Genomic DNA, 20,724 nt, shown 5'->3' with positions numbered 1-20,724 from the left:
CACAGAACCACACAACCTTTTTTAGCATAGTTGTTAATTATTAATGAACATGGTCAGGTTGGCAGGTGTTGTTGATGAGGGTGTGCGTTAAATTTTTATTAATTCATGAATGGATGATCAACCCCAAATCAGAGTATATTGTCCACGTTCAACTAGTCACAAAGAGAATCAGGGCTTTCCAATAAATCCTCTAAAATTCCAACCCTGCCAAAAATAGTTCAGCCTTTTCGTGACCTTTCAGCTGAATCTGGGAGCTTTATTTGTCCAGCTGAGTGAAACACGTGTCGTTCAACCAACTGAAATAGCAAAACAACCTTAATTGGTGTGGCCTTGGCTGTTATTTGTCTTCGTTTACACGTAAAGCCTCTACTGCATGACACAGTGTTGCCCTTATGTATATAGCACAATAGAAGCTACTCAATGTTAAAATACAAATCTTATTGTTCGGATCTAATGGCATTACTATTTAGTTTTTAACTCTTTAGCGCATACAGTGTCCAATAAATAATATATATATATAATATATATAATATATATATATATATTATATAAAGATGCATGAATGCATTATCTATTCATCATCAATTTGCTATAATACCTGGCTGCATGTAAACATAGCTCAGATATATATGATCCCAGAGCCCTTTGCATCCCTCAACTGTACTGTTCGCTGGTGACCGGAGGGGGCGCTGTGGAGCGGGAGCGCACAGCCGGGCGGGGGGACAACCAGCCGCAGCCTTCAGTTGCTCCGCACCGGGCAGAGCGGAGAGGAGCAGCGGGGTCAGCGGCTCTGTAACTGTGGACTACTGCACTCACCTGGACGGCGCTGCAATGCTGCTGCTGCTGCTGCTGCTGCTGCTGCAGGGAAGACCCTCTGCTGTTTATGTTGCACTTTTATTTTATTCTCATCTTCTGGAGCCAACTTGGGTGCTCGCATTCAACCTTGACACCAGTCACGTCATCAGAAAAGACGGAGAGCCGGGGAGTCTGTTCGGCTTTTCCCTCGCCATGCACCGGCAGCTCAACCCGGATAAAAGAATGTGAGTGCTGTCCACCGTTACTGCTCTGTTGGCTTTCCTCTGCCACTGACTGTACTTTAAACGTGCACCTGACGCGATTCCTGTACATTACTTATCTTGACTTGTATAAGTTATATACTTATCCTCATTTATTTGGCTAAATAAGCTTATCCGGTACAGCAGACATTGTTTATTAGGCATTCTCCCTTTTCAAGACGAACTGATTTCCACCCCTTGGTTATAATGTCTAGCATTGCTGCAACCTATTTAAAGACTGTAAAGTAATTATCTACTAAAGGCCACAGTGTTTCTACTCGTGTTTTTGTTCTAATTTCCAAAAGCAGTCTCCCCGTGGTGCTCTGAATATAAAAAGGAAAGGAATCTAAGGACAACAAGTGAATACACTATGGTTACAACTGTGATGCAAATGTGCCTGTAAGGTCCAGCTGAGAGGAGAGATGTAATGTTGCAACTATTGGTCGATGAATCAGTTGCTATATACTATTTTGATAATCGATTGATGATTTTAGTTGTCTAGACAAGAGGTAATTCTCTGGATAGCATGTGAGGATGTGCTGCTTGTCTAATTTTAAAGAAGAAATATTCTTTGTGGTCATAGCTTTTTTTTCTTCTGTTAATATCTGTAATTTCCTGCTCATGAGTCGTGTTTGGTGGTGTTCTCTGTAAAACTTTAAAACAGTAAGGACTAAGCAGGTGTATTCCCACACGACAGTTGTACCTGTAATGTTTGTTTTAAGGAAAGTGTACTGAGAAGGGATGACTACAGTGAGTGTTAATGGAAAGTTGTCTAATGCATCCTGTTCTCAACTTTGAATGTTTAATTCATGCACAAATGAATCAGGGCACAAGTGTTTTGAAATGGAGCCACAATAAAGAGTTACAGCGGTTAAATTGTGAAGAAGCGTTTGAAGCAGTTCTGATGATGCTATCATGTGAGCACCACAGCGAATAGTTTCCTTTGGCCAGCCCTGAGGGAGCAGAAAAGACATCAGTGAAGTGAGCCTCATCAACCTGCCACACAAGTGTAACGGGGGAGAAAGGAGGAGAGGGGGGAGGCACGTCAAAGCCTGTGACCCGCATAGGGCTGCATGCAGCCGGGACACAAGGTCCTGCAGCAGCATGTTGAGAAACAGAGAGCACGGATAAGAAGCCCTGATAACAGGACACGGAGAGATATCACATAGATTAGGCTTAACTTGTGGAATTTTATCTAATAAGTGTTGCATTGTGCAAAGGCAGCCCATGGTGTAATGAGTGCACTGGCACACAAAGCTGTCATTTCTTCTTTTTCTTTACAAGGAATCTTCTGTGCAAAGCCTGAGCCCTAAAAAAAAAAGCCCTTTTTGACATTTGTCAGAATTGACAAGTCCTATTTGTTGGACAAACAGAGGCTCGAAATGTGACACTGGCCTGATATGTGGTTTTCAGCCAGTAAAAGTAAGAGGAGAGTGAAGATTCACCTCGGGATCTATGAGGAGGAAGCTGCTCAAGTTTGAGCAAACACATTTTACAAAATCTGCCAACACGTGCAAAAGATGCTTCTCGAGAACGGAAACAAACACCGTCATTGCATAGATTTGCTATTTATGGCATATGCTTAAGTTAGCTCAAAGCTACTACAAGGAGCTGTCATTTTGTGTTGAATTTGAACCGTGTGGTGGCGTTTCCGAGCATCAGATTCTCTTTAGAAACCCTCTGACAGTCTGCCCGGCTCTGTTCTGGTTCTGGGGTTCTCGTGCCTCCCTTCTCTCCGGTGAGCCCAGCACTACGACCTCGGCTTCTGGCAGCGTGGCGTTGGCTCTCAGCGGAGCGGCGAGGCGAAACTCTGAAGCTGAGGGAGCTTCTGGTGAACTTGCATATTATTAAGAATAACGATACAGATATAGACTAACTTCCTGCTGATGGTCCTCTTAACTCATATAGAGGCATCAGTGTAACATTGAGATTGTTTTATAACCAGTTTGAAAGTTACTCACAGTAACTGTACATTTAAATGTGATCAAAGGCGCCATTGATTGTTTGATTGAGAGAAAATAATTGCCAACACTTTTGACAATATTTTTTCAAGGAACTACTTCTGACCAATCCATTGTGAAGATGTGCCGCTTTTTTTTGTCATATGATATGATGACGATTAAAGGAATATTTTGGAGTTTTGAACTTTTTGTTAAATTTACCAAACAAAATATATAAATAATGAAGTCAATCATTAGTTGCAGACCTATAATCGTCTGCATTGTTTTCCCTCTCACGTCCTGGTTGAAAACACATCGAGTCTGCGTTACTCTATGAAAACGCTGCATGTTATTGTAACCGACAGCGGCTCCACCACCTCAGCTCCAGATCCTCATGTGACCCTGAGATTATCAAGTGAAAGCTCAGTGGAGCACACAGAAGTAGGTAATGAACAAACCCGTCTAACTCAAAGCGTGAGGCACATTAAAGCCAGCAATGCGTCACACACATCTGCGTCTTTTCTTCTCATACGAAGATGTTTCTGATGATCACTAGCAGTTGTTAAACTCTACTGGAATGTCGCTGCGTATATTAATGTGATTATAAAACATTATTTGTGAAGAGAGAAGTCATTTCTAAATACTAAATATGTTTAGTTAGCAACATGTGTGACTAGTAGATCGATTAAATTCCTCTAATGTGAAACCCCGACAGGGCTTTCATCCCTCCAGAGCTAAAAGCTCATCTTGCTTACAACCACGTGTGCCACTCTCTCCATGTTGTTGCTCTAATGGGTTCATTAAAAGCAAAACTTGGCTTCTCACGATGTTTATGGTGTTATTGCGCCTCAAATTGGCTTGTGATTAGTGGAAGAAGGTGCATGTTTCAACTGAACAAAATGCTGCATTGTGCAAAGGAGCAACTGGATGCCTCCTGCATGAACAATGTGGATATAACATTCTCTGAATGAAACCAGAGGAAACAGACATTAGACTGGACATGCACGGCCATCTGTGCACATGTAACCTGATAGATTAAACGCATCAGCGAATCATCAGTCGAGACATTCCAGTGAAACTTCACACTGACGTTGAAAAGAGATTGTGTTGCTTAAAATATGGTTAAATTAACACGTCTTCGTTTTAAACTTGACTCTTTACTTAAAGATGGTCTGTATCTGTTGTGAATATTCACGATTTCCTCTGTGATGTGTTCCCAGCCAATCACAGGTCTGCACCAATCAAAGTGTGTGTGTGTGTGTGTGTGTGTGTGTGTGTGTGTGTGTGTGTGTGTAAACTGAAACAGTTAGAACAGCTGCAGCAGTTCTTGTGGCTTTGAGTGCACAGCTGTGGGAGCACTGGACCACATCTGTTAACAAAGACCAGTGAGATCACTCTGTAAACCCACACCAGTCACTGTGTATTCCCATTCCCACTGCACTGAAAGACACGCTGCATGATGGGACGGGGTTTTGGGCTGAAGTCCGGCTGTTACCGTTACCGTTACTTCAGGCTCTGTTGTATAGTTGTAGTAAAGAATACACCCTGCAGCTTTGGTTCAGTCCCACTCTTGTCAGGACAGTTTCGAGTGGGTTTCTAACTAATCTATAGCTACATCGTCAGAGTTTATATTATACTCACAAAAAAACCAAATTGATGCTGAAATACAGAAATGTAGTCTTTTTTTCAAACTGAAAAACGTGTGTCTATCGTGCGTGTTGCATTTAAATGTCAATGTTACCCCTCAGCTACTTTCACAATTCTACACTTTCTAGAGTAGCTGTGCTGTTAGGCTGGAGGTGTTTTTCTTCACCTGTGTTACTTGCCTCCTCATAAATCTGGTGTTTTTCTGCATAAACATCTGTGGAATCTACCCGGCACATAATGAGTTGATTTAATTGAACAGATCTGTAAAACTCAGTTTCTCCACATAATCACACAATAGGACCACTTTAAATGTTGTGTTTACCAGAGATGTGCTCACAGGTTTCTTGGAAATAAATAATTTAGCATGAAAAAGCATAAAGAAATTACATATGGCCAAATTAAATCTTGGTTGAGTGAGACCAAAACAACCGATTAATTCACTAAAAAGGGACAGCATGATAACTCTAAACAATTACTTTCACAAAATCGGCTGATTATCTCGATTAATCAGTTTGTTGAGATGATGTCAGAAATTCTGAACAATTCTCTTAACTTTCCCACAGCCGCAGGTGACTAATTTCTATAGCTTGTTGTATTTGACAAAAGTTATTCCGTTTACTATCATATATGATATAGAAAAGCATCAACTCTTGACATTTGAGAAGCTGCAGCCAGTAAATGTTTGCCATTTGTGCTTGAAAAAAAACATCATTATGAATTGATTATCCAAATAATTGCTGATTATAATTTCACTGTTGATCGACTCATCAATTGTGGCTCTAAACCTAAAGCAATCCAATTGAATGGATTGGTTCAACGCAGTAGATGCAGTGGCGTTCTTTGCTTGGTCCAATACAAATAACCACATGCTTCTCAGTTCTTGTAGGGCTGAACTACTGTAGCTCAGAAGCTGAAGTGTCAAACTGAAGCCAACTTTGTAAAGGCTCTTGTTTGTATTTGCATTTCACTGGGTTTTGTTTGAGGAAAGGATTTGGTCTCCAGTCTCACATCAGTCAGAAGCGTCCTTGTTTAACAAATGAAGAGCCACGGGGCCATCCCAAGGATCAATAGGTTACGGTAGGAACTGCATGAGACACAGGGAGGAGACACGGGTGGAGAGGATTTCCTCTCAGCCTTTTGTGAAAATTCCTACTCAGTAAGTAGGCTGGTCAGCTCACACGTGATAGGGCAGCTAATCACCGTGACATGTGCTCTTGGCAATATTTGTACCTTCACATCAAAGGAAATGTCAAACAAAGTTAAAAAAAACTTTTAACTCAGTAGTTTGGACAATCTTACAACATTAAATGTATACTTTATTGTGAAAATTCTAACGTCGGTTCTGGGTTGTAAAATATATTTGGGCTAACCAGTCATTAGTGACTGATGATGCAAGTCCAAACCAAGCCCAAGTCTCAGGTATAAGTAAGTACATTATGAGTTATTTCAAGTCTTTCAGGTCACATTTCATAATTGTGTGTTAAAGTTTAGATATACCGTACACTACCGTTCAGAAGTTTGGGGTCACCCAGACAATTTCGTGTTTTCCATGAAAACTCAGACTTTTATTTATCAAATGAGCTGCAAAATGAATAGAAAATATAGTCACAGCATTGACAAGGTTAGCAATAATGATTTTTATTTGAAATATTAATTTCAAATTTTGCTTTTTGCTTTCATCAAAGAATGCTCCATTTGCAGCAGTTTTATAGCTTCTCTCACTAGCATAACTGTTTTCAGCTGCGCTAACATAATTGCACAATGGTTTTCAAGGTTTTTCTAATCATCCATTAGTCTTCTAAGAACACAATGTACCATTAGAACACTGGAGTGATAGTTGCTGGAAATGGGCCTCTATACACCTATGTAGATATTTCATTAAAAACCAGACGTTTCCACCTAGAATAGTCATTTACCACATTAACAATGTATAGAGTGTATTTCTGATTAATTTAATGTTATCTTCATTGAAGAAAACAGTGCTTTTGTTTGAAAAATATTTTTTCCGTTGATTTCTCAGCATGCAGGATGAACTCAACACATGTCAGGTGTCCAATTGTGTTCATTTGAAGTAAAGGCATGTGATAATTCACAAAGAGAAATCCCAATGATGCCTGCTGAGACATGGCCCAAGGCATTGATGATACTTCCTTCAAAAGTACAAATTCACAAAAATTGGGACTTTACTTAATGTAAAATCACATAACAGGACAGATATCTTTGATTATTTTTTTTCTGTGTGTAGTCCTTGAATTAGTGTGTAAGAGAGGACTACTGTACTGTCGTCTACTGTCCCATTCAGAAGGTTTTTTTTTTTTATCATGAAGGACAACGGCTTTTTGTACACAACCATTTTTAAATATTTTCCTGCAAAATACGCAACATGCGCATTAGCCAAAAGAATATAGAGAAACATTACTATCCCCTATTAGTAAGTAATAGTACCAGAGGCTCTGAGTCAGGATCTTCTTTTAGATCACTTCTTAAAACTTGTGTTTCAATACATTATGCTGGTTAGCATGCTAACACGCTAATATAGAATAGTGACAATGCTAAACATTATACCTGCTAAAGGTGAGGCTGTTAGCATGGTCATTATGAGCCTGTTGCTGTTGGCATTTAGCTGCCCAGACACTAGTGTGGCTGTAGACTCTTGTTCTTCCTCTGTGTCCCAAATTCATTCTACAGACATCATTCATGTTTCAACAGTTCTTTTTAAATCAACGCTTTATACGGTATTGAATCTCAAATCTTCCCGTTTTTTGGCTATTCCTTTAGATTTTAAACCCAAGCATGGTCTTTGACATATTGGACCATGCTATTGTGATGCCTTAAGCTGTTTATCATCACATTCATCCAACAGATCCTCCACTGTCTAACATAGGAACTATTTGAGACAGAGCAACTCCTCTTCTTCCTATATGGAGAACATTCACGTTTTTGCTTTAATTTGTCACCTATTTTAATAATAATGTAGTCATTTTGCCTTAATTTGATGGTGACAGTATAAAGACTGACAGGAAACAGAGAGAGAGAGAAATATGAGTAGAAGGATAACCTTAACCATTAGGCTCTACTGTTCTTAACAATTATAGAGACACTTTCAGCTAAGCGACATGTCATTTGTTAATCTGAAACAAACCTCAGCTTGTATGTTCAATTGTCTGTTTTCTATACTTTATGAGCTTATGAAAATAACACCCAGACGACATTGGTCATTTTTGTAGGCAGGAAATGCCATTTCTATCGTAGTCGATATTGTAACTAAATTCAACAAGCTGCTGTCCTGGAGCTTAGAAAAGTAGAACATGACTTACTGAAGGTGTAGCAGATAGCTACCCAGTTAACAAAAAAACATCTCAGTACATATCAATACATCTTGGTTTGCTTCAGAAAAAAAAACATTTGATAATATTGTTTCAGGCTATTGATTGGAGCACCCAGAGCCAGAGCTTTGGGGAAACAGACAGCCAACATCACGGGAGGCCTTTATAAATGTGAAATCACACACTCCAACCATTGTGAGCGTATTGAATTTGATAGTGAAGGTGAGTTGTCTGTCTGTTGTCTGTCTGTCTGTCTGTCTGCATATACAGTACTGTTTCCAAATGTATACATATATAAATATAAATGCTTATCTTGTGTTACCAAACTTTCAAAGAGGACATCCATGTTGAGAACAAGGAGAACCAGTGGATGGGGGTGACGGTTCAGAGCCAGGGACCTGGGGGAAAGATTGTGGTGAGCAAAACTGAGCATCTGAACCAACATTCCCATTAACATTCAGTCCTGGTGTGGTCTTATCAGCTATTGAGGTCTAAACTCAAACTCAACTGTGTTTGGCAATTTCAGACTTGTGCTCATCGCTATCAGAGGCGCTTGTTTGTGAACACGCCTCTGGAGTACCGGGACATCACCGGGCGCTGTTATGTCCTGAGCCAGGACCTGACCATCGACTCGTTGTCTGATGAGGATGGAGGTAACTGGAACTTCTGTAAGGGCAGACCCAGAGGCCATGAGATGTTTGGATCTTGCCAGCAGGGTGTGGCTGCCACCTTCACCAAAGACTACCATTACGTGGTGTTTGGAGCACCAGGGGCTTACAACTGGAAAGGTCACTAACTAACTAACCACACACACACACACACACTCACACACGTGCACGCAGTGAATAACATTATTTACTGAGAGAATAAAGTTCCTCATTCTGTTAAAATACGTAATGGAATATTTGTGGATTTTTTTATGAAATGAATATTTCTACAGGCATCGTTCGAGTGGAGCAAAAGAACAACACTTTGATAGAGATGGGAGTGTATGATGACGGCCCGTATGAAGTTGGAGATGAGCATCTTTTGAGCCCTGAGCTCGTGCCTGTACCTGCCAACAGTTACCTCGGTGGGTTTCTACACACAACAGAGCAATATTTATGGGTCACTTGTATCCTGTTGGCTCACTGATGCACTGTGGTTACTTACTTCCTACGGGGGTATTTTCTAGCTTTGCCTCAACATTAATGTTCATTATTATGTGAAAATCGTTTTACTGCTGAAGACAGATGATCAAAGGGGACATTTTGAGATAAATGAACTGTTCTCAGAGCAGATATTTCGACTTTTCCATCACAGATAACTAATAACATAATCAATTGTTGCATTGTATTGATTGCTGGAATGAAGACATTAATAATGTCATTAGTTCCACCTGTGGCGCTGCTGCTATAGCAAGTCAATATGTTTAGTTTGTTGAATCTAAATGTTAAAGATGCAAGAATCTTTCCATTAAGGCATGAACTCATCAACAACACTGAATTACCACATTATTAAGCACACTATAACAATCTATTGCAATTCAACACAGCAGCTCTGCCATAACTTCTACCTCTAAAAACTATATAATTATTGGAAATGCATATTGATCTGCGTTTCCAACTCGCGTCCTTCCTATTTACATTCACACCAATAGAAAGAAAGTACCGTGGCAGTTTGGAACAAAGCGGTTTCAATCTTCAATCTTCACATCTGTAAACTAATGACATACTTGAAGCGAACATGCAGCTCAGGTTCTTGATTATATTGTTTTAATCAAAAATAATCTTCCTTGTCTTTGTTCGGAGTAAAGTTTTGTTACCAGTTGATTACATTTCCAGTTGATTACATTTCCAGTTGATTACATTTCCGGCTTGTAAAGACATCGCAGAAAATATTTTGGAAACTCTGCAGTCGACATCCTTTTCAGCGACTGACATATTGCACTAGTGACTCCAAGTGGTCCGTCAGGGCAACTGCATAGAGATAGGATGACAATATTGATCGCTCTGCCGCCCCTCTGAACTGATGTGGTTGTCTTCACCTCACTATTCCCAATTTGAGGAGCAAAAGGGGTAACAAACCTTTCTTCAGTGTAAAATAAGATATTTACGTCCTACAACATCTCTCTCGCAATTAAGGATTCTCCCTCGATTCGGGACACAGCATCACGAGGTATCGTGGTCTGACGGTGGTGGCTGGAGCACCCAGAGCCAATCATAGTGGAGCTGTGGTCCTGTTGAAGAAAGAGAGCGACACCTCCTCCAGACTTTTGGTGGAGCACATTCTGCACGGGCCGGGGCTCGCGTCCTCGTTTGGCTACGACGTGGCTGTGGTTGACTTGAATGGTGATGGGTAGGGAACTATTCACCGCCTCTATATCTGCTTTAGTACACAGACAATTCATGTTAAAAAGAGAAACTTCTGTCAAACTTTGATATTTCTTCAAAGATACCACTTTATTATAGTGGTGTCTTATTTGCTTCTAATGTGTAATTTCAATCAGTTTGTAATTGTGTTCATATTCTGTTTGATACTGACCTCCCTTCTTTGATTCAGATGGCAAGACATAGTTGTGGGAGCCCCTCAGTTCTACATGAAGGACAGAGACGTTGGAGGAGCCGTTTACGTCTACATCAACCAGGCAGGAAGGTGGGAAAGAATCACACCTGTCCGTCTAAATGGGACCAAAGACTCCATGTTTGGACTGGCAGTGGAAAAAATTGGAGACATCAATCAAGACTCATATGAAGGTAATTTAGTGGACATTTTGTTTCTGTGTCAGTCTCTGTCACATAAACTGGTTTCTTTCTCATGCAGACATTGCCATTGGAGCTCCTTATGATGACGGCGGTGCAGGAAAAGTCTACATTTATCACGGCTCTGCGCAAGGAATCACAACCAGCCCTGCACAGGTCGGCTTTGTGGAGCTTTGGTTCAAGTGGCTGTAATCAATATGTTCATATTAACAAAGGGGTCTCATAGCTGATCATTTGTCAGTGTTGTGTTCACAGCTAATTTCCGCTGCCCCCATGTGGCCAAAACATCAGTTACTGTAGGTCTGAGCTCTGAAATGTTTGCATATGTTCAAGACGTTGATTTGTCTGGACCTTCCTGTGGACAGGGACTTCCCTGTGATGATCTATTAAGCATTATTATTGATATATAATCTTGCTCTAGAAACCAGAGTTATTGAAGTAGTTGCTGACACTAAATATAAGATTAGATTAGATTAAACTTTATTGTCATTGCACACGTACTAGTACAAAGCTACGGAATGCAGTTTGGCATCTAACCAGAAGAACAGAGAGTATAACTTTATACACAGATTATAAAATACAAATACAGATGAAATTAACATTAAATAGTGCAGAATATAAACAGAGGCTACTATAAATTGAAACTATCTAGGGTTGCTAGCGCAAATATTCAGTGCATATTTACTTGAGTGCAAACAGATTGTATCAAAGTATCAAAATGACTGAAGTGCACTGTATATAACACTTCAATGTTATGTTAATTTATTAATTAGCTGACCAAGTTTTTTTTATTAACCCTAATTCTTCTCTCGCCATTATTACAGATCCTTTCAGGAAAAGAGCACAACATGCGACTCTTCGGATATTCTCTGGCAGGGAACATGGACTTGGACAGTAACTCTTATCCAGATGTGGCTGTGGGCTCTCTGTCGGACACAGCCCTGATCTACAGGTAATTATTACCCATTATATGTCAATTTAAACACCGCAGATGTGTACCACGGCTTCCTTTAACAACCTTTATTTCAGGGCACGACCAGTCATCAGCATCAGGAGAGATGTCAAGATATCTCCACAGGAAATAGACCTTACGATCAAAACCTGTGGTAGCAGCATTTGGTAGGTGCTCTAACATTCTTACATTTCAACAGGCCTCGTAGTCAAAACGTTATTGTTGAAAAACAAATCCATGTCCTGTTGTGTTCTCAGCTTCACGGTGGACGCGTGCTTCACCTGGAAAGCAAACACTGCATCTTACAACCCCAGACTTAGTAAGTGAAATAATGAAGAACAAAAAAGAAACTCTATTTACAAATTAAAGATTTGTTCAGCACATTTTTTTTCCTGCTTCCCTCCTCACTGCAGCTATCGGCTACTCGGTCGAAGTGGACGGAGATCGCAGGAAACACGGGCTGACCTCCAGAGTGACGTTCCTCAACAAATCCCGCTCTGAAACAGACTACCAGTTAAATGGCACCTTGGACCTCCGCGGGCAAAACCAGAAGTCATGCATCAAGATTACAGCCACACTGAAAGTGAGACAAATCTCCCACCTACTTAAATCACATCCGCAGGATAGATTCTACTCAGAGAGCAACAGGCAGGAACAATTGAGAGTTAGTCTGCGCTTGTTTATGCTCAGCGAATATGTTGTTGCTCGTAAAACTTTTATATTTAGGTCTGACCATATACTAAGTTTCAATACATTTGATGTCACAGAAATATATATATTTTTTAAGTTGCAAGCATTCTTGCATACTATACAATTCTACTTTCTTATTGTTATTCTTATTGTTTATTCAATTAGTTTGATCAACAGAAAATGAATTGTCCACTAATTTGACAATCAATTATTTTTCTCTCAAGATAAACTTTATGACTGCTTGAATCTTAAAATGTTGCGATACAGACTGCAGTTAGTATTTCCCATGTAGAGATAAATATTAATATGAATGGTGGCTGGTCTGATTTGCACAGGACAACATTAAGGACAAGATGCGCAGCATCCCCATTGAGGTGTCGGCAGAAATTGCGGGTACTAAACGACAGAAGACGAGGAACGGCCTCTCTCAACTCATGCCCATATTAGACTCCTCTCAACCAAGCAAAGACGTCATTGAGGTAAACATCCGCACCACAACTTTTATGTTTAAGTTATTGACAACAGGTTCACAGTGGAGCAAAGTTTTTACATGCTTTTGTTGTTGTTGCTGCAGGTCAACTTTGTGAAAGAGGGATGTGGAAGTGATCATATTTGCCGGAGTAACCTGAAGATGGAGTATAAATTATACTACAAACAAAGCAACCTCGACGTGTACTCCCCACTGCCCATGTGAGTAGAATATGATCTAAAAATATGGTCAAATTCATGAATTAACACAACATCATGTGATAAACTTCATAATTATAGAAATGCTTGTACTTCCAATCCCAAAGAGTCAACACCTATTTCTTCCACAGTTAACTAGCTTTGGTTTGAATATGTATATGTATATATACATGTATATCTCTGACGTTACATTCACCAGAATAATGACTCTAATGCTATTCTTGTTACGTGTATGTTGCTCAGTGTCTGCTGGATGTACAAGTCGGCAATAAGTGGATACAATGTCTGCCATAACAGCCTAATAAGCCAATTTTAATATATGAAAAAACATCTATATATAAGATACCATAAGGGTGTCCAACTAAAGTGGTTATGTTTGTGTATTTGCAGCAATAAGAACGTCCCGGTGTTCCATCTGAATTACGAAAGGAAGGACTTGGCTCTGCGTGTGACAGTCAGCAACATGAATGAAGATGATGCGTACGAGGCAAAGCTGGTGGGGACGTTCCCGGACACGCTGTCTTATTCTGGAGTGCGCTCACATCAGACAACGGTAACTTTTAACATTGTTTTATTTGTGGTTATGGCCGATTGACAGACATTACCTAGTGAGATAACACTGAATAAAGTACATATACTTTTTGACTTACGACTTGTTTTTTGATTTGCAATTTATTTTCCATTGTGTTGTTTGCCAGCTGGAAAAGCCAATCATCTGTACAGCCAACCTGAACGGCTCTCAAGCGGACTGTGAGCTGGGGAACCCTTTCAAGAGAGACTCAAAGGTACAGAATAGTTTCACATGTTCGTCCTGACATTTTGGTTGTTGTATTTCAAATGTGAGAGACGTTGTTTTTTTCTTCCCTTTTTATGCACCAGGCTACCTTTTACATCATCCTGAGTGCTGTGGGCATGACTCTCGACACCACGGAGATTGACTTCGACCTGCAGCTCCAAACGTAAGTCTTGCTGCTACATGCTTTTCCTGTTTTTTCAGATAACTTTACCATTAACATAAATAAAAGTATTGTACTACATTGGTCTATGTGTCTTTTTGCAGTACAAGTGTGCAAGAAAATATCGCCCCTGTTAAAGTGAAGGCGAAAGTAATCATTGAATTGCCGTTGTCGGTCAGTGGGTAAGTGTGTTAAACTAATGTTTGACTTCGGATGAAGTGCCTCCAAAAGTATGTCAATTAATATTGTTGCTTGTCTTCATCAGAGAAGCCATCCCTAATCAGGTTTCTTTTGGAGGCGTTGTGAAAGGTGAAAGTGCCATGAAGACAGAAGAAGAGATTGGAAGTTTGATTACTTATACATTTAAAGTAAGTTTATTCATCCCACCTTTGGTTTTTAAATCACTGCTGTCGTTGAAATCACAACATATTGATTTCTCCTCCAGATAAACAACTTGTGGAAGTCTTTGAAGTCTTCTTTCAAAGCCTCACTTCACATTCAGTGGCCCAAATGGAACAAAGACGGCAAATGGCTTCTGTACCTGGTAAAGATCACGGCCACTGGCCCGGAGGACGTCGTCTGCTCTCCCGAGTCAGAAATCAACTCTCTCGAACACATCCAGGTAGGATTTCTAAACCTTGCCTTCTAAAGTCTGCTTGCTTCCACTTTGAATTAATGAGAATAACTGTACTTTCAGGATGACTCTGCGTCCAGGACAAAACGGGAACTTGGAGAAAGAAAAACTGTCCGCAAAGTGTCATCACTGTCAGACAAGAAGAACGTGTTGGTGAGTCTCTTTATGGATGTTTTCACGTTTGTTCCTAAACAGTCGTGGAATGTAGCCACATTTACTCAAGTACCACACTTTAAGTATAGAAGTGTGCTAGATAATTTTATTTTCATGCACATAATTACTTTGCAAACATCCAACAAAAAAAACTATCAAGAGTTTATAAGATATGGTGTTGTGTTAAAAATCAAACTATACCAGCAGTATAGTTCAGCTGAAATAATTATGTCTATTGATAGAAAATGTATTTGGCAATTATTTAAACATATTTCTTTGCTTCTTAAATAGATTTGCTGACTTTTAATTATTTGTTAACTTATTTCTGACAGTTTTGAGGTTTGAACAATTGGGCTCTTGAGTTTTTGTGATTTTTCACAAACCAACAATCAATTAGTATTGTTTACAGTGTAGCAGTTCAACACAAGTAACATAACTAAAAGTGTCATCCATCACAGTTTACAAAGGTGTTGCTTTGATGTGTAATGGACTCTCTCCTCCTCAGACATGTGACAGTCAGATCAAATGTGTGGTGCTCAAGTGCCCCCTACAGGGCCTGGACGGTACAGCACTGGAACTGAGGTCTCGTCTGTGGAACTCGACCTTTATTGAGGTGACACCTTGTCTTTTAACGTGTTCCATGCGTCTCATCTGTGACTATTATTTGTAAGACTGTGTGACCTGAGCAGCTGTCTTTGTTTTCACACAGGATTACGCCTCTATCTCAAACGTGCACATTGTCGTGAAGGCCTCCCTCGTCCTCCATACTCAGGCTAAAAACATGATCCTGAGAACCCCTCACACTGACGTAAGCAGCTCAACAGCGACTCGGTAACATTTAGTCTCGGTCCTAACTCACCTGGTCTCCTGGTTTTTCTCGCCGTGGGGTTTTATTGCAGGTGACAGTGTCCGTGTCCCCCGAGGGCGCAGTAGCACAGCACAGTGGAGTTCCCTGGTGGATCATCCTGGTGGCTGTTCTGGCAGGCATCTTGATTTTGGCTCTGTTGGTGTTTCTGCTCTGGAAGGTGAGATGTTACACCTTCACTCATGTTTATAATACAGGATGAAAATAGGAGGTACAACATAAACTTCATTGAACTGCTTATGTTAGATCAGAAAAGGTGTAGTCTGTGAACAGTACGAGACATGAGAGTTAATAAAGAAGCCTTAAGATTTTATTTGCTGGTTACATTTTTTTAAATAATAATATTTGGGCTTTCTTTGGTTTCATATTAATGTGAATATCTTTAAATATGTATTGGGCTGTCAAACTAATTATTTAATTATGGCTGTGGTAACCATTCTTTTTGGACATTGCATACTAAACACTAATGTGATTAATTGGGAAACAAAGAATAGGAGAAAAGTCAACACCTAAAGGAAAGAAATACAGTTGTACTTTATAATACAAATTATAGTTCAAACAAATATAATATATATGGTATAAAATAACTAAACAGATGCTTCGTTCATAATGCATTATGAACATATTCAGTAGGTTACAATATTCTGCAGACTATCTGCAAATAAGTGTAATTTGAGCATCAACACTAAAGTATTATGTTAATAAAATGCATTTTATCTGGTGTTTTGATGGACGAAATCCTAACAGCTATTGCCTGCTTTGTCCCTCTAAACACTTCAATCACTTGCTCCCTCCCCTTAGTGTGGTTTCTTCAAGAGAGCATCAAAAGACCAATATGATGCTGCATATCACAAGGCAGAGATCCATGTTCAGCCCTCTGACAAAGACAAGCTCTCTGCCGAGGCCTGATTTATGCTCTCTGAACAGGGGTAAAGCCAGCTGTCAGCATGGAGTATGACTACTGCAGTGACTAATGAACTTACTTTCAATGACTTCCAGCTGACTTCCTGCAGAAATATTCAATCAGACACATATTGTAGCTGACGAAACCGTAACATTTACATTAAACAAAATCTATTTTTTTTTAATGTATATTGTATTGATGAAGTGCTTAAGGTTTCTGATGTTCATGTGTCTCTGAATTTTGCCCCCCAAACATCTTTGCTTTTGTCTCACCAACAGGCTGAATATTGACATTGTTTTGGTAATTGTTCTGCAGGTGCCTTTGCTGACATCGCTGTTACTGCTTGGCTGTTTGTTAAAAACCGCAACGCATGCTCAACATTCCTGCACAGCTTTTCCTCTTGCCGTTTACACAGTGTGCATAAATATTTATGACATTTACCCATTTTTTAATAATGCATCGTGTTTCTTTAAATCTCCCTCCCCAGTGTGGATTCTTTAAACGCTCCAAGCAAGAGGACAGCGTCCCAAGTTACCACGCAGTGCGGATCAGAAAGGACACTTCTGAGAATAAAGATGGAAAAGTCCAGCTTGATCCTTTTGAAAAGAAGCAGTGGATGACCAATTGGATGGACGGTGAAAGTTACTCATGACTCATCTTACCGTTAATATTATTTTTACTAACAGCTATAACCTAATTTTATTTTTCAGTCTCAAGCCACAAACAGGATAAACTTTGCCCTTTCTTGTTCACTCGGAGAACGTCAGTGATTTTGTCTTTGAATTTTTACACTGTATAGATGAAATGTTTTTTGTAAGCTTTGTATATATTTAAATACTTCTGCACACTGTATATTTATTTTTTGATAAGTAAATAATTTCATGCAGCCAAAGAGTTATTTTCAGTCTCATGTGTCCTTGAGCGGGACGAAGGGCTAAGTTTACAACTGTTTTTCTGTGGAGTTTTCTCACTAAAAGCCAACAATCTATGCAAGGAAAGATCACCTAGCTCAGTATTATATGAATATAAAATCTGTAGTTCTTGTTGTTTTATGTCTAGTTTCAGTACATTTAAACACAAAACGTGAGTGACATTTAGGTACATTATCATTTCACAATAATTAAAAGGTGCATAAATGAGCACAGCTGATTCTAATAGCGTGCAGAGGTCTTTTCCCACTTGTGTTCTTTGATTCTTTACCTCTTCTCACTGCTGTGGCATTCAGGTAGCGTCCACTGTACTGTAGGTCAACACTGAATCAAGACCGTTTTGTTCCATGTAAGGAATCCAAAGGGAAGATGGTCAATAGAAACTGCAATGTTAGTTTTATAGAATAAATTCAATGTGAAGGACTTGTTGAATTGTCAAGTATAATAAAATGCTTAAACACTTGTTACTGTGACTTTTTTATTCCACATCAGTCAAATGTTAGACGAAAGGTCTTCTCCTGATCCTTGCGCTGGTTGTCACACAATTTAGACACTTCTTCCACTCTCCTCTGCAGAAGAACAGAGTTTTGATCGATCCACTGAAGTGAATCCATGTGGGTGTTGAGAATTTTACAGATCTGCTGAAGCTGATAAACAAAAACAAAAAAAAGGTAAAAAGTTCAATTTAAAACGTGCAACAATATACACCAAAGCAACAGAAATGTGTCACGGAAGGTTGCACTTTAAATTAGGTCTCATCTTACCGGGTCACTGGTATCTGCTGGGCCGCTGGACGTGTTCAGGTGCTCGATGATCTCCTTCAGATCCTGCGACATCCTCTTCAGCTGTGCGTCAACGTTCTCTGCAAACTTGTATGTTCTTTCACGTTCCTTGTCAGCGTTCTGCATGTAGATGGTTCCACTCTGGTCTTTCACCGACTCCTCGAGCGGGCAGAGTAAGTCCTCCAGCTCTTTCTGTTGGGAGAGGATGAAATCCAGCTCCTGGTTTAGCCTCCTCTGGTCCAGCTTCACCTTCTCCATCTCTTTATGCAGGGCTGTGATCTTCTCTCCGTTCTCCACCAGCATGCGGTCCCAGGTGTTTACCTGAGTAGCCTGCTGTAAGAAATGTCTCTCTTGGTCCTCAAGCTCAAGACTCCACTTGTTAATAAGACCCTCTAGCTGGGCGTAGGTCATCACTGGAGGAGCAGTGGTTGTAGAGAGTGTCGTCACCGTAGAAGTTGTTGGGATACTTATGTCGGTTAAAGGTTTGAGTCCCAGTGTCAAGGCTGTCGGAGCACCTGTTATTGCAGCTGCAACAGTGGCAGCAGGGGCAGGGGCAGAGGTGATGGTAGCTGCCCCCAGAGGTTTGAGCATAAAGGCCAGACCTCCACCTGCTGCTGTTGTGGTTGCCGCAGCAGTGACGGTAGCAGCAGCAGCAGTGGCACCCTGACTTGTGCCTGCAGCAGTGAGTGCTGTCTGGGGCTGAATGCCCATGTTGAGGTTGGATGGAGTACTGTTGCCGAAGCTGAAGCCCCCTCCCGGAGCAGCAATAGGGGCCGCAACAGGGGCTGCTGTGGTCGCCTGGACCTTGGTTGATCCAAAGCCGAACCCTCCAAATGAGGGGACGCCTGCTCCTGTAGTTGCCATTACTGTGGCTGCTGTTGGTGGTGCTGCAGGTTGGAGTTGAACTGCGGGTTGGGGTAGAGCTTGAGAAGGAGTACCGAAGGCAAAGCCTCCTCCTGCTGGAGCGGCGGTCTGTGCCGACAAACCCGTGGCCATGGTGAACCCTGACCCCGGTGCTGGAGCTACTGCGGTGCCTAAAGTCAGCCCTTGAGGTGGTGCTGCTGCGGGTTGAGGAGTGACCATGCCAAATGGGGCGGTGGGGGTCCCAAAAGAGAAGCCTCCCCCGGCTGCTGTGCTCTTTGCCGGTGTACCAAAGCTGAAAGAGCCGGTAGGGTTAGGGGCGGCCTGGGTGGGAGTGCCAAACGCGAAGCCCCCTCCAGTGGCAGCAGGCATGGCGCTAGTCATCCCGAAGCCCGTGCTGGGGGCTGCAACTGCTGGCTTCTGCGCTCCGAAGGAGAAGCCGGTGGAGGCTTTCCCGAAGTTGAAACCGCCACTCATTTTCGTTCGCAGGAGGACAACTTATGTATAACGTTACCGAAAACGGCCAAATCACAAAATGGTTACTTCCTTGCTGAACTTCTGTGGTTTTTGGCGGGTCACAAGAACGAGCTGGTTCAACCGAGGAAACGGTTTCTCTGTTACGACGGCTTTCCTGACGTTAGCGGTTAATAAAGTAAATCGCGGGTTTGGAAATGTTACCTCGACCCAGGCGGCGACTAAAGACTAACAAAACAGCCTCCTCATATTTATTTCTGACGTTTACTTGTTTTTAAATAATGCATCTCGTTTCTTTTAATCTCCCTCCCCAGTGTGGATTCTTTAAACGCTCCAAACAAGAGGACAGCGTCCCAAGTTACCACGCAGTGTGGATCAGAAAGGACAACTCCTTTTGGAGTGACATTTAGGTACATTATCATTTCACAATAATTAAAAGGTGCATAAATGAGCACAGCTGATTCTAATAGCGTGCAGAGGTCTTTTCCCACTTGTGTTCTTTGATTCTTTACCTCTTCTCACTGCTGTGGCATTCAGGTAGCGTCCACTGTACTGTAGGTCAACACTGAATCAAGACCGTTTTGTTCCATGTAAGGAATCCAAAGGGAAGATGGTCAATAGAAACTGCAATGTTAGTTTTATAGAATAAATTCAATGTGAAGGACTTGTTGAATTGTCAAGTATAATAAAATGCTTAAACACTTGTTAGTGACTTTTCCGTACCATTAGAAGTATAATCCTACATAAAGGGAGGACTGTACCTAATAATAATTTGTATACAGCATTTATCTGACAATTTGGTTCAGTTGAGTCTATAAGCTTCAAGGAAATAGTGAAAAGGGCCCCAATCACAATTCCCTGCAGGAAATGTGACCTTTTCAAATTACTATTGTTTGACAACAGCCAAAACCCAGAGATATCAGTTTACCATCACGGAAGAGAAGCAGCAAAACCTCACAACTGAGAAGCTAGAACTAAGTAATGTTTGACTTCTTGTTAGATAAAAAGACTTAACTGATAATCAAAAACAGTTGATGAACTTTCGGTCAATTGACTCAGTGATCGTACAAAAGCACAAAAAGGCCCAACTGTGACTTAAACATTGCCACTGAGATATGCTAGTAAATC

General features: G+C 40.8%; 2 protein-coding genes across 4 annotated transcripts; one reads left to right on the top strand and one right to left on the bottom strand.

Moving 5' to 3' along the window:
- The first annotated feature begins 756 nt into the window (after positions 1-756).
- Positions 757-20,300, top strand: itga6a (integrin, alpha 6a). 3 transcript variants are annotated; one of them, XR_004611838.1, is made up of 26 exons: positions 767-1,040; positions 8,066-8,190; positions 8,304-8,383; positions 8,495-8,756; positions 8,909-9,040; positions 10,092-10,305; positions 10,510-10,703; positions 10,771-10,865; positions 11,534-11,661; positions 11,739-11,828; positions 11,919-11,980; positions 12,075-12,244; positions 12,687-12,830; positions 12,926-13,041; positions 13,429-13,591; positions 13,737-13,823; positions 13,918-13,997; positions 14,099-14,176; positions 14,260-14,362; positions 14,440-14,616; positions 14,692-14,781; positions 15,287-15,394; positions 15,491-15,589; positions 15,681-15,806; positions 17,038-17,648; positions 20,007-20,300. XR_004611838.1 is itself a non-coding variant. In XM_034562525.1 (26 exons), the coding sequence occupies exons 1-25, from the start codon at positions 832-834 to the stop codon at positions 16,553-16,555; spliced, it is 3,240 nt and encodes a 1,079-aa protein (XP_034418416.1). In that variant the 5' UTR covers positions 767-831; the 3' UTR covers positions 16,556-16,575; positions 17,038-17,142. The 3 variants fall into 3 exon arrangements, 2 of the variants coding, with proteins under 2 accessions (XP_034418415.1, XP_034418416.1); XM_034562525.1 differs by lacking the exon at positions 20,007-20,300 and adding an exon at positions 16,448-16,575 and having other exon boundaries at positions 17,038-17,142; XM_034562524.1 differs by lacking the exon at positions 20,007-20,300 and having other exon boundaries at positions 757-1,040; positions 17,038-17,942.
- On the bottom strand, positions 17,940-19,831 carry LOC117751028 (nuclear pore glycoprotein p62-like). The gene is made up of 2 exons (XM_034562530.1): positions 18,244-19,831; positions 17,940-18,126 (listed from the first exon to the last, which is right to left on the bottom strand). The coding sequence occupies exons 1-2, from the start codon at positions 19,597-19,599 to the stop codon at positions 17,968-17,970; spliced, it is 1,515 nt and encodes a 504-aa protein (XP_034418421.1). The 5' UTR covers positions 19,600-19,831; the 3' UTR covers positions 17,940-17,967.
- Positions 20,301-20,724: the final 424 nt, after the last annotated feature.

The sequence above is a fragment of the Cyclopterus lumpus genome, chromosome 21 (assembly GCF_009769545.1).
Source record: "Cyclopterus lumpus isolate fCycLum1 chromosome 21, fCycLum1.pri, whole genome shotgun sequence".
Classification (NCBI taxonomy): domain Eukaryota; kingdom Metazoa; phylum Chordata; class Actinopteri; order Perciformes; family Cyclopteridae; genus Cyclopterus; species Cyclopterus lumpus.
The sequence above is the reverse complement of the archived record's forward strand: the minus strand, read 5'-3'. Positions and strand labels throughout refer to the sequence as shown.